This window comes from Chlorocebus sabaeus, chromosome 23 (genome assembly GCF_047675955.1).
Source record: "Chlorocebus sabaeus isolate Y175 chromosome 23, mChlSab1.0.hap1, whole genome shotgun sequence".
Taxonomy (NCBI): domain Eukaryota; kingdom Metazoa; phylum Chordata; class Mammalia; order Primates; family Cercopithecidae; genus Chlorocebus; species Chlorocebus sabaeus.
Window position 1 is genome coordinate 52,434,493 of NC_132926.1, and position 24,482 is coordinate 52,458,974.

The 24,482-nt window shown below is 37.2% G+C and overlaps 1 protein-coding gene across 2 annotated transcripts in view; it reads right to left on the reverse strand.

The window, feature by feature from the left end:
* ADAMTS19 (ADAM metallopeptidase with thrombospondin type 1 motif 19) overlaps positions 1-24,482 on the reverse strand; it is a 286,825-nt gene that overhangs the window by 142,865 nt on the left and 119,478 nt on the right. For both annotated transcript variants that reach the window (XM_073010715.1, XM_008014319.3), the window contains exon 8: positions 1,928-2,033. In XM_073010715.1, coding sequence (XP_072866816.1) covers positions 1,928-2,033 — 106 coding nt within the window. The remainder of the gene's footprint in view (positions 1-1,927; positions 2,034-24,482) is intronic.

A 24,482-nucleotide genomic window follows, 5' to 3' on the forward strand; every position in this document is an offset into this window, starting at 1 on the left:
TCAATTGGTATTGGTATTTTTCTGTTTCTTAGGCTGGGTTATGGATACATTTCTACATTTAATTTTTGATAATTCAATGAGCTGTGTAATTAGGATCTGATCACTTGTGTTTACTTGAATAACTTTTTAAATCAACTACTGTCATGTCTGATGTAAATTGTTTCTTCTAATCTTTCTTTTACCAATCAAATTCCACTGCCAACTAAACTTTATTCAACTGCCTACAGACTCCAGGAATATAATGAAAATGAAGTAAGCTGAGTGTACCATACTAGAGTGTTGTGGCCTCTGATGAACTGAGAAAGATGGGTCTAATTTAAAGTGTACAGATGCTACCCAGCTCCCAGGAATGGTTGCCATATGGGACAGGGTTGAGTGTTACCAGGTCTGCAAATCTTACTTTTATGTCAAATTTATACTTTTTTAATGTTGGCAACTAATTGAATTTTTCAAACACTGAAGGCCAAACTAAATATGTCTTTAACTAAAGAGCCGTCCCTCCATAAAGATCACCTCCCTAGTAGGGCCTCACTAAATCTGAGCCCAATTAAAATACTTGCATTTATACTGCTGATACTGCCAGCAATTAGGGAAGCCTGCATTCAAAATTAAGTCTGATTCCCTAACCTGTGCCATTTCTTTTTTTTTTTTTTTTTTTTTTTTTTTTTTTGAGATAGAGTCTTGCTCTGTCGCCAGGCTGGACTGCAGTGGCATAATCTTGGCTCACTGCAACCTCTACCTCCTGGGTTCATGTGATTCTCCTGCCTCAGCTTCCCTAGTAGCTGGGACTACAGGCGCGTACCACCACGCCCAACTAATTTTTGTATTTTTAGTAGAGACAGGGTTTCATGTTGGCCAGGATGGTCTTGATCTCTCGATCTCATGATCCACCTGCCTCAGCCTCCCAAAGTGCTGAGATTACAGGCATGAGCCACCATGCCAGGCCGCCATTTCTACTTTAATAAACTTTCTAAAAATATGATCATAGCTTTATGTAATTTGAATCCTAAACTAATCCCAAAACAAAGGTATTATCCCAATTCACTGATGAGGAATCTAGGCCAGAAGATAACAGATAACTTAATGGAACAGTTTGTTAATGTTATGGAACAGTCTGACCTGAGTTGAATGGCTTGAGTTCAAACCCCTCGCTTCAACAATTACCATTTTAATAATTTCAGGAGGGTATATTCTCTATATTTCAGTATTTTTCCTATAAAATGGGTATACTAATAACACATCACAAAATTGTTGTGAATATATACAAAGCACTTAAAAACGTGTCTGGCAAATATTAATAGTAAGTACTATGTAAGTGTTGCTATTACTAATTATTGCTATTAATTTCAGTGAAATGAAAATTAGAACAATAACTACTTCTTTGGGTTTTGTATTAAATGAGCTAATCTATTGAAAATGTTTATAACTGTTCCTGAGACATAGTTAATATTCAATACATGTTAATTATATGTCTAATTTCATTGTCTTTCAAGTACATTACATCTAAATCATGTGGGTTAATTCCTTCACTTGTGCCTGGTAATAACAAATACAGGTAGTACCAGAGGCTGGAATTACTTTCATTTGTACTGAGTGAATGTTTGAAAAGTTTATAGCTTTGTAGTCTCATGATTATGGAAATATTTGTATCATTTAAAAATCTGTAGAGAAATCAATCATGCACTATGTAATGACTGTCTTGCTAAGGATTTTAATAATGTAATAAGATTTTATTCAAAGAAGCAGGAATAGTTGCAACACTCAAAAGACATTCTTTAAATGTATTCGGTCTTCACCCCTTCTTTTCTCCCTAGTTTTTCAAAAACTTGAAGCCCAGAAAAAAATCAAAAGATATCCAGGTAATTCAGTAACTCAAATTACAAAGTTATATGCTAACATATTTAACATAGTCATGATTTTTACTTACTTGTGACCCATTTCATGAGCAATTGTAAAAGCAAGATTCAAACCATTGTCTTCAGCAATAATACATTTTCTCTTTTCACTACACATTCCACTCAAGTAAGCTATACCTAAAAAATACAAACATTAATTATTATATGTCTGAATATGCAAAATTTTTAGTAGTTATTAGCTGAGAATATGCAAATTTTTTACTAGTTACTCGCTGCAGGGATGAAAATGGCAGTTGTCACGACTAAAATGTCAGTATTAATCTGTGAAATCTAGCCCTAATAAATTAAATTTTAGGGACAAGTGTATATGTATAAGCCAGGCAAAAAACTGTTCATATCATTTTCATTTTCATATTTTAGATAAAATTATTTTACCAATTATCAAATCCCAAAGGAATAATATAAGAATATATGTTATAAATACCAATTTCATCATGTAAGACAAATGAATAGTTACAACTTAGAAAATGTAATAAAACAGCAATGATTAATTTAAATATACTCAATTATTTTGAAGAACACAGTTTTGAAAAAATATTAATGCAAAATAAACTACATATAAGGCAATCTTGAACTTACATTTATATTTTGAATTGATACAATTGTGAAATTATATTTATGAAATACTATTTTAATATGGCATAGAGCTATCTGTCATATTTGAAATACCAGAAATATTGTATTTGAAAATTTCTTGGCAAAATGGTATGTTGCATAGTATATGATACTGAAATATTAATTAAGATAAAATTTTAGCAAGATATTTGATCTTTTGGTTTAAATTATCAGTAAAAAGGGAAATATTTAAACTCCTTAATATTCTTTAGTCAAATACTTATGTTCTGTTTTACTAATTAAGACATATACTTGAATAATCATTTCAGAAAATGAATTGTTACCAAGTATAAGTTATAATGTTATTTTCAAATAACAAAAGTTATTATAATATCAATTATTTTTGATACATTATGTGTTCTGTATTTCCCATATCCTTATAAAATAAATTTTAAACTCCTTTTGTAGATGAAGATGTTTAGGCCTAGGAAGTTCTGATTTACCAAAGATCACATAATTACTAAACATGATGGAATGGGGATTTAATTTCACCTTTGAATCCATCTGCTGGATATTTATTTTGTTTCTGAAAAAAAATTTAATGCAGAGCTTGCCCTAATTAAAGATGGTCAACTGACTGCTTGTGACTCTTCTCTCTCTCCAGAAACAAAATATAATGGTCTTAAGAGATAATTTAAATAAATTATTTTAATAAAATGTTAAAAGAATCACCTTGCCCGTGTTTGGGAAAGTTAGAAAATTCAGGGAAGAATATGAACAGATTTAGTGAAAGCTACAGCCTAAATGTCAAGAGGAAGATTTTTGATGAGAAGAGAACTTCTGAATTGGTGGAACTCCAGAAAGTCTCAAGACTGAGGCACACATAGTCTAGGGAGAAGCAATGCATGAGGGTTGAAAATGGAGATTAGCTGAAACTATATCTGAAGTTCTAAACAACTCATTTAAACCTTCGGGCAGAATGTCAAGGCCTGGTATCCACAGTCCTATCAGGAAAGTAGAGATGTAATATTTGAGCAAAAGGTAGAATAAACATATTATTTTAAGAAATATAACTACATGAAGAAATAGCAAAAAGATGAAATACACATATGGATGTAGTTTTTTTTACATCTTTACAAATTAAAATAGATTTTATAGAAATTTATCATCTATAAATAGATGAAATGACTCCTTAATGAATGTGTGGTTAGGTGGATGGATGGATGAATAGACAAATGATAAGCTCAGTTACTTCATTTGGCTTATTAAGGTAACTGAAATTACTTCAAAGTTAAATCAAGAAAAAATAGGACAGAAAGATGAAGGTAAGGATACACAGAGAGGGACTGGGGAAGGGAGAAGAGGAGGGGAGAAGCAGGAAAATCATATTTTTAAATTATAGTTCTATTAAACAACAGATGAAATAAAAAACTTTTTAAAATTTGATTTAAACATAACAACATGAATTTTAAGAAAGCTAAATCACATTAATACAACAAAGAGTGGAAAACGAAGATTTTGAGATAATTAATTTTGTATTATAATCAAATGGAAGAAGACAGGAAGAAAGAAAAGAAGGAAGGAGGATAAAAGAAAATATCTCCTCTAAATAGAGTATTAAAAGTTATAGCATTTGAAAATAAAATAATACTTTGAGATTAAATGTCCCCCCAAAATACTAAATCAAATTCACTATAATTAGCATGCTGCTACCATTGATTAGTACAAATTTTCTCTTAAGATTCCCATATATTTTGCCACTTTTTTCACCACAGCTAAAACAGTCCCATCACCCTGTTCAGATTTAAAACTCAGCTAACATGGGTTATCATCATGTCATATACTTATTTGTCACATGGACTAGGACATATACAATTCAGTCACTTTAATGAGTTTTACATGTCTTCTCCAGTATCCATTCTAATCTCATACTTTCCCCACACAAAAATAGTACTGCCACTTGTTTCCAATTCTTATTTCTTCTAATTTGCATTGGCTAGGATTTCGAACGTACTATTGAAATATATGGGCAATACTGATCTCCTTATTTTTCCTTCTGAGTTTAATAGGAATGTTTACAGTTTCACAGTTGCATATGATGTTTGCTGAAGGTATTCATGAGGCGGGCGGATCACAAGGTCAGGAGATCGAGACCATGGTGAAACCCCGTCTCTACTAAAAATAGAAAAAATTAGCCGGGCGCAGTGGCGGGCGCCTGTAGTCCCAGCTACTCGGGAGGCTGAGGCAGGAGAATGGCGTGAACCCGGGAGGCGGAGCTTGCAGTGAGCCGAGATTGCGCCACTGCACTCCAGCCTGGGCGACAGAGCGAGACTCCGTCTCAAAAAAAAAAAAAAAAAAAAAAAAAAAAAAAAAAAAAAAAAAAAAAATTCCTTACTAACTTAAGGAAATAACTTTCTGATATCATTGCATGTCTGAGTGAAGAAGGAGGCAACATGATTTGATATATAGGTCAAAGGTGAATAGAAGTTTATTAGTAGTATTTGGGAAACAATCCACAGATTGGAATAGCCACTTAGGGAAATATGGAAGCGCTGAATAAGTACTACAGGAGTGCTTAATGTAATGAGTCAGAAGACATGTTGCTTCAGCTGAGGACGGAGTGCATGAGTTTGGAGTAGCACTAACATAGTACTCAGTTGAGTGATATTCAACCTAGTGGCTGAAACAAAGACGAGTACATTTAGATTCAATTTAGGTTGAGGTTTTGTAGATCACATGTGGAGGAAGACCAAAGGTATAAAAGCTGTCAGTGAAGTTGAAAGTGAAAGAAGGCATAACACTTACAGGGATCTATGGGGGATGAGTAAAAAAGTAAGGTTAGAGGAAGCCTGATAATTTGAGAAAATAATACAGTAGTAAAGAGAATGGAATCACCAATGATGAAAAAGAGCAGACGTTTTACAAAGAAAGTATTTTATCAGGGAGTGAGACTTAGGGATTTAAGATTTCAGAGGTCTGGCACGGTGGCTCACGCCTGTAATCCCAGCACTTTGGGAGGCCGAGGCGGGCGGATCATGAGGTCAGGAGATCGAGACCATCCTGGCTAACATGGTGAAACCCTATCTCTACTAAAAATACAAAAAATTATTCGGTTTTCTGTTCTTGTGATAGTTTGCTAAGAATGATGGTTTCCAGCTGCATCCATGTCCCTACAAAGGACACAAACTCATCCTTTTTTATGGCTGCATAGTATTCCATGGTGTATATGTGCCACATTTTCTTAATCCAGTCTGTCACTGATGGACATTTGGGTTGATTCCAAGTCTTTGCTATTGTGAATAGTGCCGCAATAAACATACGTGTGCATGTGTCTTTAACACCGCATGTTCTCACTCGTATGTGGGAACTGAACAATGAGATCACTTGGACTCGGGAAGGGGAACATCACACACCGGGGCCTATCATGGGGAGGGGGTAGGGGGGAGGGATTGCATTGGGAGATATACCTGATGTAAATGACGAGTTGATGGGTGCTGACGAGTTGATGGGTGCAGCACACCAACATGGCACAAGTATACATATGTAACAAACCTGCAGGTTATGCACATGTACCCTAGAACTCAAAGTATAATAATAAAAAAAAAAAAAATTATTTGGGCTTGGTGGTGGGCGCCTGTAGTCCCAGCTACTCGGGAGGCTGAGGCAGGAGAATGGCATGAACCCGGGAGGCAGAGCTTGTAGTGAGCCAAGATCACGCCACTGCACTCCAGCCTGGGCGACAGAGCAAGACTCCATCTCAAAAAAGAAAAAAAAAAAAAAAAGATTTCAGAGAGAAAGTTCTGAGATGACATGACTCGGTATTGTCACTAGAGTAAAGAAGGGTGCAGGTAGAGGTCATCTAGATTGAGTTCAAATAATTATTAAATAGTGTTGGGTGGACTAAAATAATCAACATGAAATTGCACATGATCAGAAAGAACTTGGGACAATGGTAGGTGGCCAATATCCATAAGAAATGTGGGTGAGAATCAAGATCAATCACAGCTTTAACATGCTAAGGCTCAAAAACTTCAAGATCAGAGAGATTTGGGTTTAGAAGCACCAGTGGGGAACAGGAGGAATATGACAAGTATACAACTTTTGTTTGTTTCTTGTCCCAGCCCTATGATACAGGGGAAGAGAAAGAGGGAACAGTGGCCTCTCTTGGAATTCTGGATTATAGAAACCCATAAACACCCGGTTATAGGAAATCAATGACTACAATGTGGTCATGTAAAACAATATGATGATAAAGACAGTAGTTTATAATATAATAACATGTTTATGCAATAAAATATAAATGTTAATAAAATATAAAATATTGAAAAACGATGAGCACATACTTACACAGAAGTATGATTACAACTATGTATTCAAAATATCATACCATCACATATTCATATGAACAAAAAGATACAGTTTTATCATGAGAAAATTAAAGTCTAATAAACATGATAATCATGTCTACGAAATGTGAATGGTAATTAGTAGAACTTCTTGTAGACTAGGGTGTGGTCTGTAAGACCAAAAATGACCCAAAAGAACCCTTAAAATGACCATCTATTCCTATTCTTATTTTACTCAAGTGTAAAGTCAGAATCTTCAACTGAGACTCTGATAAATTTAAATTCCATTGTTCTTAGATTTAGAACCCCAAGAAATTTTTCTTTGATTTGAAAGTTATGGAGAATGACTGTAACCGTGACTAATTTAAATGACTTGCATTATTCTGTTTAAAAGCCTAGCTTTTCAGTTCAAGAAACCACATGTTTGTTATTATAATAAGAGATGAGGTTAAAGGGGAAAGGAATTAACACATATGTTATTTAAAGATAGATGCAATACAGGCCCTTTTGTGAAACAGAGTCCCACTCTGTTGCCCAGGCTGGAGTGCAATGGCGTGATCTTGGCTCACTGCAACCTCCACCTCCCAGGTTCCAGCGAGTCTCCTACCTCAGCCTCCTAAGTAGCTGGGATTACAGGCACCTACAACCATACCCAGCTAATTTGTATTTTAAGTAGAGATGGAGTTTCACCATATTGGCCAGGCTGGTTTCAAACTCCTGACCTCAAGTGATCCATCCACCTCAGCCTCCCAAAGTGCTGGGAGGCCAGACGTGAGCCACTTTGCCCAGCTCAAACTACTTTTTTAATACAAAAAATTCTGGAAATAAAAAGCAAACAAAAACAACCTTTTCATTTCTCAACTTAAAATTAGTCAAGTCATGAACAAGAAGTCAATTGAAGCTCTCATCAGAAAACAAAACACATGCCAGATGTTATTATGACACACCTCATAAGATGATCACAGACTCCTAAAACCATCCCAGATGCATTTTCCAATAATGGAGCTAATGGAGAGATAGAGTTTTTATGTGATCAGATGGATGCATTCTAACAAAAGTAAGTCTTTGGGCTCCAGAAGTGCTGTTTTTAAGCACTAGCTAAGCTACCTGAGTTCAAAATCCAGGCACTCTTGGTACAAACTCCTGGCGAAGCTCCAGTTAATTACTGATCCTATGATTGTACTTTGTGAGTCTTACTATAAGTCTTACTATTATTTGAAGCATTTAACGAAAGAAAAATTGTAATACATGACAAGCAGTGAAGGTGCAAAGATGCTGAGTATGACTTTAAGAGTGTGATTTTGGCTGGGTGTGGTGGTTTATGCCTGTAATCCTAGCACTTTGGGAGACCGAGGCAGGTGGATCACCTGAGGTCACGAGTTCGAGACCACCCTGGCTAACATGGTGAAACCCCGTCTCTACTAAAAATACAAAAATTAACCAGGCATGGTGGTGTGTGCCTGTAGTTCCAGCTACTCGGGAGGCTGAGGCAGGAGAATTGCCTGAACCTGGGATGCAGAGGTTGCAGTGAGCCAAGATTGCACCGCTGCACTTCAGCCTGGGCAACAGAGCAAGACTCCATCTCAGGAAAAAAAAAAGTGTGATTTTAAAATACTCATTTTAAAATCTGCTTATTAACACATAAAGATATACATAAGATATTATGGAAGAATATAAAAGCGAAATAAGGTAGAGAAAAATCTAAGCAGGAAAGGCTTTGAGAGAGGCAACAACTTGGTGATATCATTGAATGGACAGGGGTTAGCCAGGGAAAGGCAATGGGAGTTGAAGGGAGTTCCTGAACAAAGGACTAAACATGGAAAAGGGCAAGCAGATACTTATGAAAGTTAATGTCTCTCATAGAGGTGGTGGCTTAGGGTTTTGAAGTGTGCCAGCCATGTAGCACATTTCTGCATCAACACTGTATTTAGGATTTCCTCAGTAAAGAGTATGTTAAAGGAACTGCTCAGGTGAAATTGTCTGAAACAAAGACTAACATATAATGTGACCCAATGCAATCCAATAAAAATGTAATTGTGAAGAATCAAAATTCATTTTATTGACTAATAAGAAAAAAATTTGGAATGATATAAGAATGGTACCCAGATAATATAAAACCTATTTACGTGATTAAATTCAAATTGGGCTTTGAACACATTTTTAAATAATAAGTTGTCTTGCTAGCTGGCTAATAATCTGCCTGTTTCATTAAAAGACAAGAAGGTGATCTAAGAATGTAAAAGTACTCTTATGGAAATTATAAGTTTGGTATCAGTGGAGTTAATTTCTATTTTAAAACAGATTTTTAAAAAGCCTTCCAGATTTTCTTAAACGTTGAAGTAATTTACACCACTCTTAACAGTGCGGTTTTTATGAATACTGAGAAAAAAACTGATCTAGAAAGAGAAAGGAGTATAATAAAAGCTATAATAAATCTGATCAAATAAGATAGAATATTGTATGGATATTAAAATGTTGTTTATGCATTCTAGCATCATGGTAGACTGAATCCCCTTTTGCTAAAAGCACATAGAAATGACAAACTATAGGTAATATACATTTTTTTGAATGTATAGCTGAGGTTGAAGAAGAAACAATAATTCCCAGGTGCAAAATTAAAGTTTAAAAAACTTCAAATCTGGAGAGAGAAAATCATGATGCTGCCACTGCCTGAGTATCAGATAAGATATATAACTCATTAACTAAATGTGTGGTTTCAAAATGTCTGAGTACAGGTGGTGGTGAGTAGGGAATGGAGATTCATGCATAAATCAAAAAGCCTGAAAATGCTGTTGTTAACTACCATCCAGCATATTTGAAAATAACTTTAAGAATCTGTCAGTGCAGGGAAGTATCAAGAAAACTTGGCTTAAAAAGAATCAGAGTACGCTAGAAATCAAAACCCAAGGCTACCATGAGCACATGAACATCAGTATGAAGCTTAAGAAATACTAAGCCGATTTTGGAGCAAGATGACCGAATAGGAACAGCTCCAGTCTCCAACTCCCAGCGCGAGCGACACAGAAGACCGGCGATTTCTGCATTTTCAACTGAGGTACTGGGTTCATCTCACTGGGGAGTGCCAGACGATCGGTGCTGGTCAGCTGCTGCAGCCCGACCAGCGAGAGCTGAAGCAGGGCGAGGCATTGCCTCACCTGGAAAGCGCAAGGGGGAAGGGAATCCCTTTTCCTAGCCAGGGGAACTGAGACACACAACACCTGGAAAATCGGGTAACTCCCACCCCAATACTGCGCTTTAAGCAGACAGGCACACCAGGAGATCATATCCCACACCTGGCCGGGAGGGTCCCACACCCACGGAGCCTCCCTCATTGCTAGCACAGCAGTCTGTGATCTACCGGCAAGGCAGCAGCGAGGCTGGGGGAGGGGCGCCCGCCATTGCTGAGGCTTAAGTAGGTAAACAAAGCTGCTGGGAAGCTCGAACTGGGTGGAGCTCACAGCAGCTCAAGGAAACCTGCCTGTCTCTGTAGACTCCACCTCTGGGGACAGGGCACAGTAAATAATAACAAACGCAGCAGCTCTGCAGACGCAAACGACTCTGTCTGACAGCTTTGAAGAGAGCAGTGGATCTCCCAACACGGAGGTTGAGATCTGAGAAGGGACAGACTCCCTGCTCAAGTGGGTCCCTGACCCCTGAGTAGCCTAACGAGACATCCCCCACTAGGGGCAGTCTGACACACCACACCTCACAGGGTGGAGTACACCCCTGAGAGGAAGATTCCAAAGCAAGAATCAGACAGGTACACTCGCTGTTCAGAAATATTCTATCTTCTGCAGCCTCTGCTGCTGATACCCAGGCAAACAGGGTCTGGAGTGGACCTCAAGAAATCTCCTGCAGCTACAACCTACAGCTGAGGATCCTGACTGTTAGAAGGAAAGCTATCAAACAGGAAGGACACCTACACCAAAACCCCATCAGTACATCACCATCATCAAAGACCAGAGGCAGATAAAACCACAAAGATGGGGAAAAAGCAGGGCAGAAAAGCTGGAAATTCAAAAAATAAGAGCGCATCTCCCCCGGCAAAGGAGCGCAGCTCATCGCCAGCAACGGATCAAAGCTGGACGGAGAATGACTTCGACGAGATGAGAGAAGAAGGCTTCAGTCCATCAAATTTCTCAGAGCTAAAGGAGGAATTACGTACCCAGCGCAAAGAAACTAAAAATCTTGAAAAAAAAGTGGAAGAATTGATGGCTAGAGTAATTAATGCAGAGAAGCTCACAAACGAAATGAAAGAGACGAAAACCATGGCACGAGAAATACGTGACAAATGCACAAGCTTCAGTAACCGTCTCGATCAACTGGAAGAAAGAATGTCAGCGATGGAGGATCAAATGAATGAAATGAAGCGAGAAGAGAAACCAAAAGAAAAAAGAAGAAAAAGAAATGAACAAAGCCTGCAAGAAGTATGGGATTATGTAAAAAGACCAAATCTACGTCTGATTGGGGTGCCTGAAAGTGAGGGGGAAAATGGAACCAAGTTGGAAAACACTCTTCAGGATATCATCCAGGAGAACTTCCCCAACCTAGTAGGGCAGGCCAACATTCAAATCCAGGAAATACAGAGAATGCCACAAAGATACTCCTCGAGAAGAGCAACTCCAAGACACATAATTGCCAGATTCACCAAAGTTGAAATGAAGGAAAAAATCTTAAGGGCAGCCAGAGAGAAAGGTCGGGTTACCCACAAAGGGAAGCCCATCAGACTAACAGCAGATCTCTCGGCAGAAACTCTTCAAGCCAGAAGAGAGTGGGGGCCAATAGTCAACATTCTTAAAGAAAAGAATTTTAAACCCAGAATTTTATATCCAGCCAAACTAAGTTTCATAAGTGAAGGAGAAATAAAATCCTTTACAGATAAGCAAATGCTTAGAGATTTTGTCACCACTAGGCCTGCCTTACAAGAGACCCTGAAGGAAGCACTAAACATGGAAAGGAACAACCGGTACCAGCCATTGCAAAAACATGCCAAAATGTAAAGACCATCAAGGCTAGGAAGAAACTGCATCAACTAACGAGCAAAATAACCAGTTAATATCATAATGGCAGGATCAAGTTCACACATAACAATCTTAACCTTAAATGTAAATGGACTAAATGCTCCAATTAAAAGACACAGACTGGCAAACTGGATAAAGAGTCAAGACCCATCAGTCTGCTGTATTCAGGAGACCCATCTCACACGCAGAGACATACATAGGCTCAAAATAAAGGGATGGAGGAAGATTTACCAAGCAAATGGAGAACACAAAAAAGCGGGGGTTGCAATACTAGTCTCTGATAAAACAGACTTTAAACCATCAAAGATCAAAAGAGACAAAGAAGGCCATTACATAATGGTAAAGGGATCAATTCAACAGGAAGAGCTAACTATCCTAAATATATATGCACCCAATACAGGAGCACCCAGATTCATAAAGCAAGTCCTTAGAGACTTACAAAGAGACTTAGACTCCCATACAATAATAATGGGAGACTTCAACACTCCACTGTCAACATTAGACAGATCAACGAGACAGAAAGTTAACAAGGATATCCAGGAATTGAACTCATCTCTGCAGCAAGCAGACCTAATAGACATCTATAGAACTCTCCACCCCAAATCAACAGAATATACATTCTTCTCAGCACCACATCATACTTACTCCAAAATTGACCACGTAATTGGAAGTAAAGCACTCCTCAGCAAATGTACAAGAACAGAAATTATAACAAACTGTCTCTCAGACCACAGTGCAATCAAATTAGAACTCAGGACTAAGAAACTCAATCAAAACCGCTCAACTACATGGAGACTGAACAACCTGCTCCTGAATGACTACTGGGTACATAACGAAATGAAGGCAGAAATAAAGATGTTCTTTGAAACCAATGAGAACAAAGATACAACATACCAGAATCTCTGGGACACATTTAAAGCAGTGTGTAGAGGGAAATTTATAGCACTAAATGCCCACAAGAGAAAGCAGGAAAGATCTAAAATTGACACTCTAACATCGCAATTAAAAGAACTAGAGAAGCAAGAGCAAACACATTCGAAAGCTAGCAGAAGGCAAGAAATAACTAAGATCAGAGCAGAACTGAAGGAGATAGAGACACAAAAAACCCTCCAAAAAATCAATGAATCCAGGAGTTGGTTTTTTGAAAAGATCAACAAAATTGACAGACCACTAGCAAGACTAATAAAGAAGAAAAGAGAAAAGAACCAAATCGACGCAATTAAAAATGATAAAGGGGATATCACCACCGACCCCACAGAAATACAAACTACCATCAGAGAATACTATAAACACCTCTACGCAAATAAACTGGAAAATCTAGAAGAAATGGATAATTTCCTGGACACTTACACTCTTCCAAGACTAAACCAGGAAGAAGTTGAATCCCTGAATAGACCAATAGTAGGCTCTGAAATTGAGGCAATAATTAATAGCCTACCAACCAAAAAAAGTCCAGGACCAGATGGATTCACAGCTGAATTCTACCAGAGGTACAAGGAGGAGCTGGTACCATTCCTTCTGAAACTATTCCAATCAATAGAAAAAGAGGGAATCCTCCCTAACTCATTTTATGAGGCCAACATCATCCTGATACCAAAGCCTGGCAGAGACACAACAAAAAAAGAGAATTTTAGACCAATATCCCTGATGAACATCGATGCAAAAATCCTCAATAAAATACTGGCAAACCGGATTCAGCAGCACATCAAAAAGCTTATCCATCATGATCAAGTGGGCTTCATCCCTGGGATGCAAGGCTGGTTCAACATTCGCAAATCAATAAACATAATCCAGCATATAAACAGAACCAAAGACAAGAACCACATCATTATCTCAATAGATGCAGAAAAGGCTTTTGACAAAATTCAACAGCCCTTCATGCTAAAAACGCTCAATAAATTTGGTATTGATGGAACGTACCTCAAAATAATAAGAGCTATTTATGACAAACCCACAGCCAATATCATACTGAATGGGCAAAAACTGGAAAAATTCCCTTTGAAAACTGGCACAAGACAGGGATGCCCTCTCTCACCACTCCTATTCAACATAGTGTTGGAAGTTCTGGCTAGGGCAATCAGGCAAGAGAAAGAAATCAAGGGGATTCAGTTAGGAAAAGAAGAAGTCAAATTGTCCCTGTTTGCAGACGACATGATTGTATATTTAGAAAACCCCATTGTCTCAGCCCAAAATCTCCTTAAGCTGATCAGCAACTTCAGCAAAGTCTCAGGATACAAAATTAATGTGCAAAAATCACAAGCATTCTTATACACCAGTGACAGTCAAACAGAGAGCCAAATCAGGAATGAACTTCCATTCACAATTGCTTCAAAGAGAATAAAATACCTAGGAATCCAACTTACAAGGGATGTAAAGGACCTCTTCAAGGAGAACTACAAACCACTGCTCAGTGAAATCAAAGAGGACACAAACAAATGGAAGAACATACCATGCTCATGGATAGGAAGAATCAATATCGTGAAAATGGCCATACTGCCCAAGGTAATTTATAGATTCAATGCCATCCCCATCAAGCTACCAATGAGCTTCTTCACAGAATTGGAAAAAACTGCTTTAAAGTTCATATGGAACCAAAAAAGAGCCCGCATCTCCAAGACAATCCTAAGTCAAAAGAACAAAGCTGGAGGCATCACGCTACCTGACTTCAAACTATACTACAAGGCTACAGTAACCAAAACAGCATGGTACTGGTACCAAAACAGAGATATAGACCAATGGAACAGAACAGAGTCCTCAGAAATAATACCACACATCTACAGCCATCTGATCTTTGACAAACCTGAGAGAAACAAGAAATGGGGAAAGGATTCCCTATTTAATAAATGGTGCTGGGAAAACTGGCTAGCCATAAGTAGAAAGCTGAAACTGGATCCTTTCCTTACTCCTTATACGAAAATTAATTCAAGATGGATTAGAGACTTAAATGTTAGACCTAATACCATAAAAATCCTAGAGGAAAACCTAGGTAGTACCATTCAGGACATAGGCATGGGCAAAGACTTCATGTCTAAAACACCAAAAGCAACGGCAACAAAAGCCAAAATTGACAAATGGGATCTCATCAAACTAAAGAGCTTCTGCACAGCAAAAGAAACTACCATCAGAGTGAACAGGCAACCTACAGAATGGGAGAAAATTTTTGCAATCTACTCATCTGACAAAGGGCTAATATCCAGAACCTACAAAGAACTCAAACAAATTTACAAGAAAAAAACAAACAACCCCATCCAAAAGTGGGCAAAGGATATGAACAGACATTTCTCAAAAGAAGACATTCATACAGCCAACAGACACATGAAAAAATGCTCATCATCACTGGCCATCAGAGAAATGCAAATCAAAACCACAATGAGATACCATCTCACACCAGTTAGAATGGCCATCATTAAAAAGTCAGGAAACAACAGGTGCTGGAGAGGATGTGGAGAAATAGGAACACTTTTACACTGTTGGTGGGATTGTAAACTAGTTCAACCATTATGGAAAACTGTATGGCGATTCCTCAAGGATCTAGAACTAGATATACCATATGACCCAGCCATCCCATTACTGGGTATATACCCAAAGGATTATAAATTATGCTGCTATAAGGACACCTGCACACGTATGTTTATTGCAGCACTATTCACAATAGCAAAGACTTGGAATCAACCCAAATGTCCATCAGTGACAGATTGGATTAAGAAAATGTGGCACATATACACCATGGAATACTATGCAGCCATAAAAAAGGATGAGTTTGTGTCCTTTGTAGGGACATGGATGCAGCTGGAAACCATCATTCTTAGCAAACTATCACAAGAACAGAAAACCAAACACCGCATGTTCTCACTCGTAGGTGGGAACTGAACAATGAGATCACTTGGACTCGGGAAGGGGAACATCACACACCGGGGCCTATCATGGGGAGGGGGGAGGGGGGAGGGATTGCATTGGGAGTTATACCTGATGTAAATGACGAGTTAATGGGTGCAGCACACCAACATGGCACAAGTATACATATGTAGCAAACCTGCACGTTGTGCACATGTACCCTACAACTTGAAGTTTAATAATAATAAATAAATTAAAAAAAAAAAAAAAAAAAAAAAAAAGAAATACTAAGCCATATATGTAACGTAAAAGTTGATCCTATTATGTGGAGATCTTTGCCAGTCCTGTGATAACAAATGAAATATGACTATGATGAGACACTTTATCACCTCAGCAAGCATGAAATTCTCAGAGGGGAAACACGTTCCACTGAATATGAGCTCACAAATCATAATTATAAACCAAGTAAAGAAATGGTTCCCTGTGAAGAGAGAGACCACAGATATAAAAACCAGAGAAAAATGATGATGAAATAAATACTTTTTTAACAGAGAGAGAGTTTGACGTTCACATTTACTGGGCCACCACAACCCAAATATATCTTTTTGTAAGTTAGAGAAAGAAACCACTTCATCATGATACTTCATATACAATTATTGGTGTAATAAACAGTTTTTTGAGAATAAAATATTTCACTGATATGTGATAAAATTTGTTCAAGTAAATACACAAATGTATAATGTACACAATTGTACTTGTGTATATATATTCATTATACATTTGGATAATATATGTAATTATAATGTATACATACCTACACAAAAGTATAAATGAAAATTTAAATGTTATCTATTACAATAAGCATTAAACTGGAAAAGACCCTCGGTGAAGGAACTAGTAAAAAAAAAAGTGCTACAGAAAAAAGGAAGCTGAACATAGAAACAAGGGGTGAATACAAGAAAACTGGCATGAAAATCTTCATAAACATTCTCAATAAAATAACAGTGATAGTAATAATAATGTCTAAGTTTTGAGTTGTGTGAGATTTATGCAATGAAGGAAGTAATATAGTGAATTCAATATCATAAAATTAGATAAAACATGAAGAAATTTAAACTCTTCTATTGTTCAGACTCAGGATAGAAATGATAACTAATTTTAGACTATGTTAAAATAAGAATATGTACTTTTTCAAATGAGTACTGAAATAAAGAACTATAATTAATAACTGACAAAATAATAGGGGGAAAAGAAAATAAGAACAACTTAATCATTGCAATAGAAATAAAAAAGAAAACAACTGGAGAGAAAATATCTGGTAAAATGAAAGCAGAAATAAAGTAAAATATATTAGTAGTCAAATTAGGGTAAAAGGAGCTTGCTTTAAAAACTTATTGGATTGGGTTTAATAAAATTCCTATATATCTGGCTATAGAGAACACATGTAAAGCTTAATAATAAAAACATTAATCCAACAAAAAAGAATCACCAAATAAAAGAACCCCCGAAGAACTGGTTACAATATTTTACAAAATATACCTTGAGGTAAAAATATTATTATGCATAAAAGGAAGAATTATATAATTATAAGAAATATTTGATAGCATTTAATATATATGTATATCATAATTTCATCTCAAACTAATGATAAAATTAAAATAGATAATTCTAAACTAGTATCAATAATTGATCTTTCAATAATTATAGATTCAATAGATGAAAATAAAGAAATAAAAATACAGAAAATATATTCCATCTAAAAAGTTTAATTTTTTTCCTCGCTCTCTCTCTCACACACACACGCACACTTTATATCTAACAATTAGAAAATTCATATTATGTTCAAACATGCATCGAACTTTTTCTAAAGTTGCCAATGCCACCAAACAACACTTACTACATAAACAAAGAACAATGTCATAGAGTTAATATTCTCTAACTGCATTGCAATAAAATTAGAAATCCACACAAAAATGGTTACCCTTCCAATTCCTCCCTCTCTTCTTCCTCCTAATAAGTGGATATTTTGAAACAGTTTTAAATAATGTATGGATCAAAGAAGAGAAACTACAGTGGAAATAATAAATATTGTAGAAGTAAACGTATCCATTCATTACATAACAAAGCCACTGGTACAGAGTGTAGAGTAGTTCATAGTGGTCCAATATTCCTGTTGGAAACAACTAGGAAGGCTAGATAAAAGAGAAAATAGTATTTGTAAAGCCATCAGTGAACTACAGAAACAAAAAAGACTAGAAGTTTTCAAATCCTAAAAATAGGAGAGACTCTCAAAGGTGAGCTAAATCAGTAAAGGCACTTTTTCCTTGGTAGTATTTGCTGATTTTTAGAAAGAACTAGGAACTGAAAAGCTGGACTTGAACCAGAAGAGGACAATTGTAGAAAAAAAAGAAAGAAAAAAAAAAAAAAACTGGGGGTGGGAGGGGCCACCCAGCACTGGATTTTACTGTCCATAAAAGGCTGGAGATTTTGATAGTCACACAAGCTGGAGTAACAAAACTGGAGAATTGAGAAGCCATGGAGTATTCTCCTTCAAGAAAACTGCCATATTCTAAAACTGGCATGGAATGGTATTTTAAATAGCAAAATCCCAAACCTCTGAAGAGCCGAACAGAATCTCCATGTGAACTTGTGACACAATACAGTCCCAAATTAGATCATTAGTTCCCATACTATCTGTCTAGACAAAGAAAGACTAAATAATTTCTCCTGTATAATAATATCATCTGGAACCTCATTGCTGCAGAGATTTTTAAAAATTAATCATTGATTCAAAAAATACCAGGCTTGCATGAGCAGGTCCATTTGAACAAATGATGATAATAAACTGTCACCAAGGAGTGACCAAATATAGCAGTTAGCAGATGAGATTTTAAAATAATTGGGATTAATATGTTAAAGAACATTGAGTAAAAGTTAGACAAAATTGATAAAAGATGCAGAAACTCTCAAATAATTGGGATTTATAAAAAAATCAGACAGACATTCTTGATTTGAAAATTACAGTATTTGAGATGAGCAGATTATGATCTCTAGTAGTAGATTATAATCAGTAGATTATATAATTACATATATAATTAGTAGATTATAATCAGTAAATTATGATCTTAATAGATAATGTAACTGCAGATTAAACATAGGAGGAGACAGAAATAGTTTCCTGGATTGATTAATTTAAACTACCCAAATTCCAGCAACAGAGAAGAAAATGATTAGAAAATGTTTTAAAAAGGAACATAGTATACAGGTGAGACACAATCACAGGTGTTGCATTCTTCTAATTTCAATCCTAGAGGAAACAGACAACAAAATATGATATTTATTTGAGAATTAATGATTAAGTGTATTTCAAAAAAAAATTGTAAGGCAACACAGAATAAAAACAGCTCAGCAAGGCCCAAATTCAAAACACGGATAACACCACATGCTGAAGAGAATGTGAAGCAGCAGGAACCGTCATTCATTGCTGATTGGAGAGCAAAATGGTACAGCCACATTGGAAGACAGTTTGGCAATTGCTTATAAATCTAAATATACTCTTACCATATGATCCAGCAATCACGCTAGTTAGTATTTACCCAAAGCAGCTGGAAATTTATGTCCACACAAAATCCTGCACATGGATGTTTATAGCAGCTTTATTCATGATGGCCAAAACTTGGAAAAGGTGAATGGATTCATAAACTGGTATCTCTATCCAACAGAATATTATTTAGTGCTAAAATGAAATGAGCTATCAAGCCATGGAAAAAGATGGAGGAAACTTAATTACACATTACTAAGTGATAGAAACTAGTCTGAAGAGGCTACCTATTGCATGATTTCAACTATATAACATTCTGGAAAAGGCAAAACTATGGTAAAAGTAAAAAGATCAGTGGATGCCAGGGATTAAGAGGGGAAGAAGGAATAAATAGGTAGAACACAAGATTTTTTAAGGCAGAGAAACTACTCTATATGATACCATAATGTGGATACTATTATGCATTTGTCTACACCCATAGAATTTAAAATACCAAGACTGAATTCTAATGAAAACTGTGGGCTTGGTTATAGGAATGTGTGAATGTAAGGTCATCAGTTGTAAAATTAATGTACCATTCTAGTGGTGAACGTTGACAACAGGTGAGGCTACGCATATGTGTGGACAGGGGGTGTAAGAGAAACCTCTGTACCTTACACTCAATTTTGCTGTGAACCTATAACTGCTCTAAAAAATAGTCCAAGAAATTTAAAGGCTTGGGAAGCAACAAGCAGAATCAAACAAAACAAACACAACAAAACACAACTCAAAACTGCTGAAAATAGAAACGAAAAAAAGGGAATCTTAAAAGTGCCCAGGAAAAAAAGGAAACTTTATTTCAAAGTGACAACAATAAAGCTGACAGGTGTCTGCAACATCACAACACAAGCTGGAAATAATGAAATGGCATGTTTAAAGTTTTATAATAAAAAATAATCTGTCAACCTCTAATTCTATACTACGTGAAACAACTTTTTTGAAAATAAAAGTACTATAAGAATGTTTTCCTATATACAAAAACTGTTTCTTCAGACAGAAAGAAAAATCATCGCAAATTGAAACACAGAAATGCAGGAAGAAATGAAGAGCACTAGGATGACTGGCTATATAAGTACTATAAACAAATATTGAATACATAAAACATTAACATTAATATCTCCCAAAATTTAAAACACATGCAACAATATGTAGTAGGGAGATAATACAAGTGTTCAAAAGTTATTTTTTTAAAAAGTATAATTGACATTAGAAAATATTTTAACATAGTCATTACAAAAAAAGAACACATTAAAAATGTGTAACCTAAAATGAAAACTGTTCTTAGGGAAGTTCATAGTATATATTAGAAAAAGACTGGAGGGTGGCTGGCAAGACGGCTGAACAGGAACAGTTCCAGTCTGTAGCTCCCAGTGAGATCAACGCAGAAGGCGGGTGATTGTTGAATTTCCAACTGAGTTACCCATCTCAGTGGGACTGGTTAGACAGTGGGTGCAGCCCACGGAGGACGAGCAGAAGCAGGTGGGGCATTGCCTCACCCAGGAAGCACAAGGGGCCAGGGAACTCCCTCCACTAGCCAAGGGAAGCCATGAGGGACTGTGTCTTGAGGAATGGTGCATTCCGGCACCAGATACTATGCTTTTCCCACTGTCTTTGCAACCTGCAGAGCAGTTGTTGTCCCTGGGTGCCTATACTACCAGGGCCCTGAGTTTCAAGCACAAAACTGGGGGCCATTTGGGCAGACTCCTAACTAGCTTCAGGAGATTTTTTTCATACCACAGAGGCACCTGGAATGCTAGCGAGACAGAACGATTCACTCCCTGGAAAGGGGGCTGAAGCCAGGGAGCGAAGTGATCGAGCTCAGCAGATCCCACCCCCATGGAGCCCAGCAAGCTAACATCCACTGGCTTGAAATTCTTGCTGCCAGCACAGCAGTCTGAAGTCGACCTGGGATGCTCTAGCTTGGTGGAGGGAGGAGCATCCGCCATTAATGAGGCTTGAGTAGGTGGTTTTCCCCTCACAGTGTAAACAAAGCCACCAGGAAGTTCGAACTGGGCAGAGTCCACATCACAACTCTGCAAAGCCACAGTAGCCAGACTGGTTCTCTGGATTCCTCCTCTCTGTGCAGGGCATCTCTGAAAGAAAGGCAGCAGCCCCTATCAGGGGCTTACAGATAAAACTCCCATCTGCCTGGGACAGAGCACCTGGTGAAAGGGGCGGCAGTGGGTGCAGCTTCAGCAGGTTTAATTGTTCCTGCCTGCAGCGCTGAAGAGAACAGCAGATCTCCCAGTACAGTGTTTGAGTTATTCTAAGGGACAGACTGCCTCCTCAAGTGGGTCCCTGACCCCTGTGTAGGCTGACTGGGAGACACCTCCCAGCAGTGGTTGACAGACACCTCATACAGAAGAGTTCCAGCTGGTATCTGATGGGTACCCCTCTGGGATGAAGCTTCAAGAGGAAGGAACCGGCGGCAAACTTTGCAGTTCTGCAGCCTCTCCTGGTGATACCCAGGCAAACAGGATCTGGAGTGGACCTCCAGCAAACTCCAGCAGACCTGCAGCAGAGGGGCCTGACTGTTAGAAGGAAAACTAACAAACAGAAAGGATTAGCATATCCAATCAAAGACCCCATCTGAAGGTCACCAACATCAAAGACCAAAGGTAGATGAATCCACAAAGATGGGGAGAAACCAGTGCAAAAAGGCTGAAAATTCCAAAAACCAGAATGCTGCTTCTCCTCCAAATGATCACAACTCCTCACCAGCAAGGGACAAAACTGGTCAGAGAATGATTTTGACAAACTGACAGAAGTAGGCTTCAGAATCAGGGTAATAACAAACTTCTCCGAGTTAAAGGAGCATGTTCTAATCCAATGCAAGGAAGCTGAGAACCTTGAACATGGTTAGAGGAATTGCTAACTAGAATAACCAGTTTAGAGAAGAACAGAAATGATGTGATGAAGCTGAAAAACACAGCACAAGAACTTCGTGAAGCATACACAAGTATCAATAGCCAGATTGATCAAGTGGAAGAAAGGATATCAGAGATTAAAGATGAACTTAATGAAATAAAGTGTGAAGACAAGATTAGAGAAAAAAGAATGAAAAGGAACGAACAAAGCCTCCAAGAAACATGGGACTATATGAAAAGACCAAACCTACAATTGATTGGTGTGCCTGAAAGAGACAGGGAGAATGGAACCAAGTTGGAAAACACTCTTCAGTATATCATCCAGGAGAACTTCCCCAACCTAGCAAGACAGGTCAGCATTCAAATTCAGGAAATACAAAGAACACCACAGAGATACTCCTCGAGAAGAGCAACCCCAAGACACATAATCATCAGATTCACCAAGGTTGAAATGAAGAAAAAAATGTTAAGGGCAGCCAGAGAGAAAGGTCAGGTTACCCACAAAGGGAAGCCCATCAGACTAACAGCAGATCTCTGCAGAAACCCTACAAGCGAGAAGAGAGTGGGGGCCAATATGCAACATTCTTAAAGAAAAAAATTTTCAGCCCAGAATTTCATATCCAGCCAAACTAAGTTTCATAAGTGAAGGAGAAATAAAATCCTTTACAGACAAGCAAATGCTGAGAGATTTTGTCACCACTAGGCCTGCCTTACAAGAGTTCCTGAAGGAATCACTAAATATGGAAGGGAAAAACCAGTACCAACCACAGCAAAAACATACCAAATTGTAAAGACCATCAACACTATGAAAAAACTGCATCAACTAACAGGCAAAATAACCAACTAGCATCATAATGACAGGATCAAATTCATACACAATAATACTAACTTTAAATGTAAATGGGCTAAATGCCCAAATTAAAAGACACAGGCTGGAAAATTGGGTAGTCAACACTTATCTGTATGCTGTATTCATGAGACCCATCTCATGTGTAAAGGCACACATAGGCTCAAAATAAAGGGATGGAGTAATATTTACAAGCAAATGGAAAGCAAAATAAGTAAATAAAGCAGGGGTTGAAATCCTAGTCTTTGATAAAACAGACTTTAAGATTAAAAAAAAAAAGATAAAGAAGGGCATTACATAATGGTAAAGGGATCAACGCAACAAGAAGAGCTAACTATACTAAATATATATGCACCCAATACAGGAGCACCCAGATTCATAAAACAAGTTCTTAGAGACCTACAAAGAGACTTTGACTCCCACACACTGTCAATATTAGATCAATGAGACAGAAAATTAACAAGGATATTCAGGACATGAACTCAGATCTGGGCCAAGTGAAATTAATAGACATCTACAGAACTCTCCATCCCATATCAACAGAATATAAATTCTTCTCAGCACCACGTCACACTTATTCTAAAATTGACGACATAATTGGAAGTAAAACACTCCTCAGCAACTGCAAAAGAATGGAAATTGTAACAAACAGTCTCTCAGACTACAGTGCAATCAAACTAGAACCCAGGATTAAGAAACTCACTCAAAACTGCACAACTACATGGAAACTGAACAACCTTCTCCTGAATGACTATTTGGTAAATAACGAAATTAAGGCAGAAATAAATAAGTTATTTAAAACCAATGAGAACAAAGAAACAATATACCAGAATCTCTGAGACACAGCTAAGGCAGTGTTTAGAGGGAAATTTATAGCATTAAATGCCCATAGGAGAAAGCAGGAAAGATCTAGCATCAGCACTAACTTCACAATTAAAAGAAGTAGAGAAGCAGAAGCAAACAAATTCAAAAGCTAGCAGAAGACAAGAAATAACTAAGATCAGAGCAGAATGAAGGAGATGGAGACACAAAAAACCCTTCAAAAAATCAATGAATCCAGGAGCTGGTTTTTGAAAAGATTACCAAAATAGATAGACCGCTAGTCAGACTAATAAAGAAGAAAAGAGATAAGAATCAAATAGACACAATAAAAAATGATAAAGAGGATATCACCACTGATCACAAGAAATACAAACTACCATCAGAGAATACTATAAATACATCTATATAAATAAACTAGAAAATCTAGAAGAAACAGATAAAAATTCCTGGACACATACACCCTCCCAAGACTAAAGCAGGAAGAAGTTGAATCCTTGAATAGAGCATTAACAAGTTCTGAAATTGAGGCAGTAATTAATAGCTACCAACGTAAAAAAGCCCAGGACCAGATGGATTCACAACTGAATTCTACCAGAGGTACAAAGAGGAGCTAGTATCATTCCTTCTGAAACTATTCCCAACAAGAGAAAAAGTAGGTACTCCTCCCCAACTCATTTTATGAGGCCAGCATCAT